At 41.3% G+C, this 2,618-nt stretch overlaps 1 protein-coding gene across 1 annotated transcript in view; it reads left to right on the top strand.

Annotated features, from left to right (window-relative positions):
- LOC101853203 overlaps positions 1-2,618 on the top strand; it is a gene marked incomplete at its 5' end in the record, with an annotated part of 23,166 nt that overhangs the window by 11,560 nt on the left and 8,988 nt on the right. The window contains 1 exon segment of the mRNA XM_013090204.2: positions 2,253-2,357. Coding sequence (XP_012945658.2) covers positions 2,253-2,357 — 105 coding nt within the window.

Here is a 2,618-nt window from a genome sequence, read left to right as displayed (position 1 = left end):
CGGGTGTGGATGTAGATCTATGTATGTATGTGTGTGTGTGTGTGTGTGTGTGTGTGCATATGTGTGTATGTGTGTGTGTGCGTGTGTGTTTTTGTGTGTGTGTATGTTGACGGGGGAAGAGTTGTGTATCGTTGGGTCAGGGTGTATTATTTGTTATGTCCGTTTGCCTTGTCTAAAGAAGAACACATTTTTCTTACCCACTTTCAATTATCTCTGAGAGTGGCCTTTGAAAAAATAGTTTAACCTTTTTATTAGTCCGTTCTGTGACTGTCGTGTTAGCCAATAGAACAATCCCAATAGCAACCAGCTGTGTCGATCTACGCTGGCACGAAAATCCGGTCAAATTGTCGATCTCTGGTGAATGATTCTTAATTTGATTCTTAATTTAAATGTAATTTGCAGGTGGTGTCAATGAGGCTCTGGTTTGGGGAAAGAAAGTGAGACTGTTGCTAAGAATAGTAACGGATATGGAAGAACCTACGTATTATGGATAATGTAATTTTGTTGAGTTCATCTTTCACCAGGAAGACCGAATTTGCACTCCCTAAAGTCTGTAGACTGTAGATCTGAAAGACCCCACATTGCAAGAAAACGTTTGTTCAGTACAGAGAAACAATTAAAATGGTCTCTCCTTTTACTTTTTAAAGGCAAAGCACTTGTACCATATATAGTTTGTGAGTGGTTGGCGGATGCTCTGTTGTGGTTTACTCTTTCTTTCTTATCTAACTTCTATCGTTTTTATCTCTCTTTCTTTACTCTGTACGTTACTCTCTAGTAGTAATTCTAATCGGGGACGCTTGTATGACCTATTTGAGTTGTAAGTGAGGTAAAACTTTAACTGAAATCTAAATAAAAAGAAAATAGATCAGTGTATCTTTCAAGGTACGTTTACCTCCCAACTCAGCTCGTTATATTCACTTAGACAGTTGGTGCGGCGAAGATTAATCCAGAAAATAGCTCCGCAAAAACTGTTGTGCTCAGTTGCATGCATAACTGTCTTTGTTTTCTTTTAATCATGAAAATATCTTCACACACTACCTATCATACCTCTGAAAGCCATATTTTTCTCCATTCCTTTGGAATTACCCATTAACGGCTGATTGTATCCTACAGGGAAACCTGATACGAACTGTCAAGTGACACCTTGTTTTTTCATGCTTTGAGCTCGGGGGAAGTCAATGGACTGTATCTACTAAAGGGGGTTGTATACAGCCGCAAAACTCTTTCGACCAAAACGGGTTCGGCTGGAAAGGAACCAAGAAAAAAAATCGAACACTGATCAAAATTCCTATGCCATTACCTTCAAGGTTTAGCGGGTTCCAGTAGTCCTGTTACATGAGCAAACAGAAGTGTAGGGTTGTGTATATTATGATTATCAGCGTGAGACATTTGAAACAAACCCCAACTAGAAGACATTGAATTGGAATTTTTGCTGTTTGGCTTCACAATGAAAGAACACAATGCCAGACTATCTGAACCGACCCTGTGTACAGCGCACGTCTTTGTGTCTATGTCATGTACTTGTATTACGACACTGTGGAATCACGCCCTCGTCAGTTTTGGAGCATTCTGAGTTATTGGTATTAACAGAAAGCTTGTTCATTTACCTCACTTTTGTTGGAAAAAAACAACAACATCAATCTTGAAAAGAAGTCGAGATATTTGCTTTTGTAGGAGGTGGGGTCGCTTGGTGTCTGGTGTAAATTTGCAAGAAAATGGAATCCAAAGTTTTATGCCTTCCAAAGCTGCAGTGTCCTTAGAAACTGCAAATTTGTATTTCTGTCCCTTTGATCTATGTTTTTTAATAAAACCTAAATAGAAATGTGTTTTTAAATGGACAGAGCAGGTGTTGAGCCTCCCCCACCCCTTACAAAAATTATTTCGATATGAACTGCCCAGCGAGCGGGAAAATATTGGTTCCTTCAATTTCAGTATTTTGACGACCGCCTGATTTCCCCACGATGACACACGTTTGTGTCTCTCGCTTCGTCTCAGTTTACACTGTGTTGTCTGTCTTGTCCTGCCTGTCTGCCAAGCCAGTTAGAGGTTACACATTCCTTATCATAATTATGCCTGTTGTCGCGCTTGATCCTTGGCGATCCCAGCCCCGCTGCTCTTTCCCTGCCCCTAACCTCTAATTATCAAGCTTGCCTCGTTAGCTCCAAGTGCGTGGAGCGGAAACCTTAGACGTAAACTATAAATAGCCTATACATCTGAACTGGACACTGACCTCTCTAATTATTTTTCTCCAGGTGGTGGGCGGGTCCCGTTGGTAAACGAAACAAGATCACGTGACCTGGGCAGACGAGAAGGCTTTGTAGTGACGTCATCCTCGTCTCGCGTTGCCGGCAATGGAGGTAAGAAAGCGTTGGTGAGTCGCCACGGTAACAACACATGTAGATATTATGTGTGCTGGTGTGTCTGCGTGAGGATTCTGTGCTCAGAGTGTGTAGTATGTCGTACTGAGGAGATTGTCTTTCCTTTTAAGATGGACGAAACTGTACAAGACACCCCAGGTAAATGTCCATGCATGTCTATTTATATTCGTATTCTTTTTCTAGTTAACATCTCTCTCTCTCTCTCTCTCTCTCTCTCTCTCTCTCTCTCTCTCTCTCTCT

This window comes from Aplysia californica, unplaced genomic scaffold, assembly GCF_000002075.1.
Source record: "Aplysia californica isolate F4 #8 unplaced genomic scaffold, AplCal3.0 scaffold00002, whole genome shotgun sequence".
NCBI classification, from domain to species: Eukaryota; Metazoa; Mollusca; class Gastropoda; order Aplysiida; family Aplysiidae; genus Aplysia; species Aplysia californica.
This window is presented reverse-complemented; position numbering and strand designations above follow the sequence as displayed.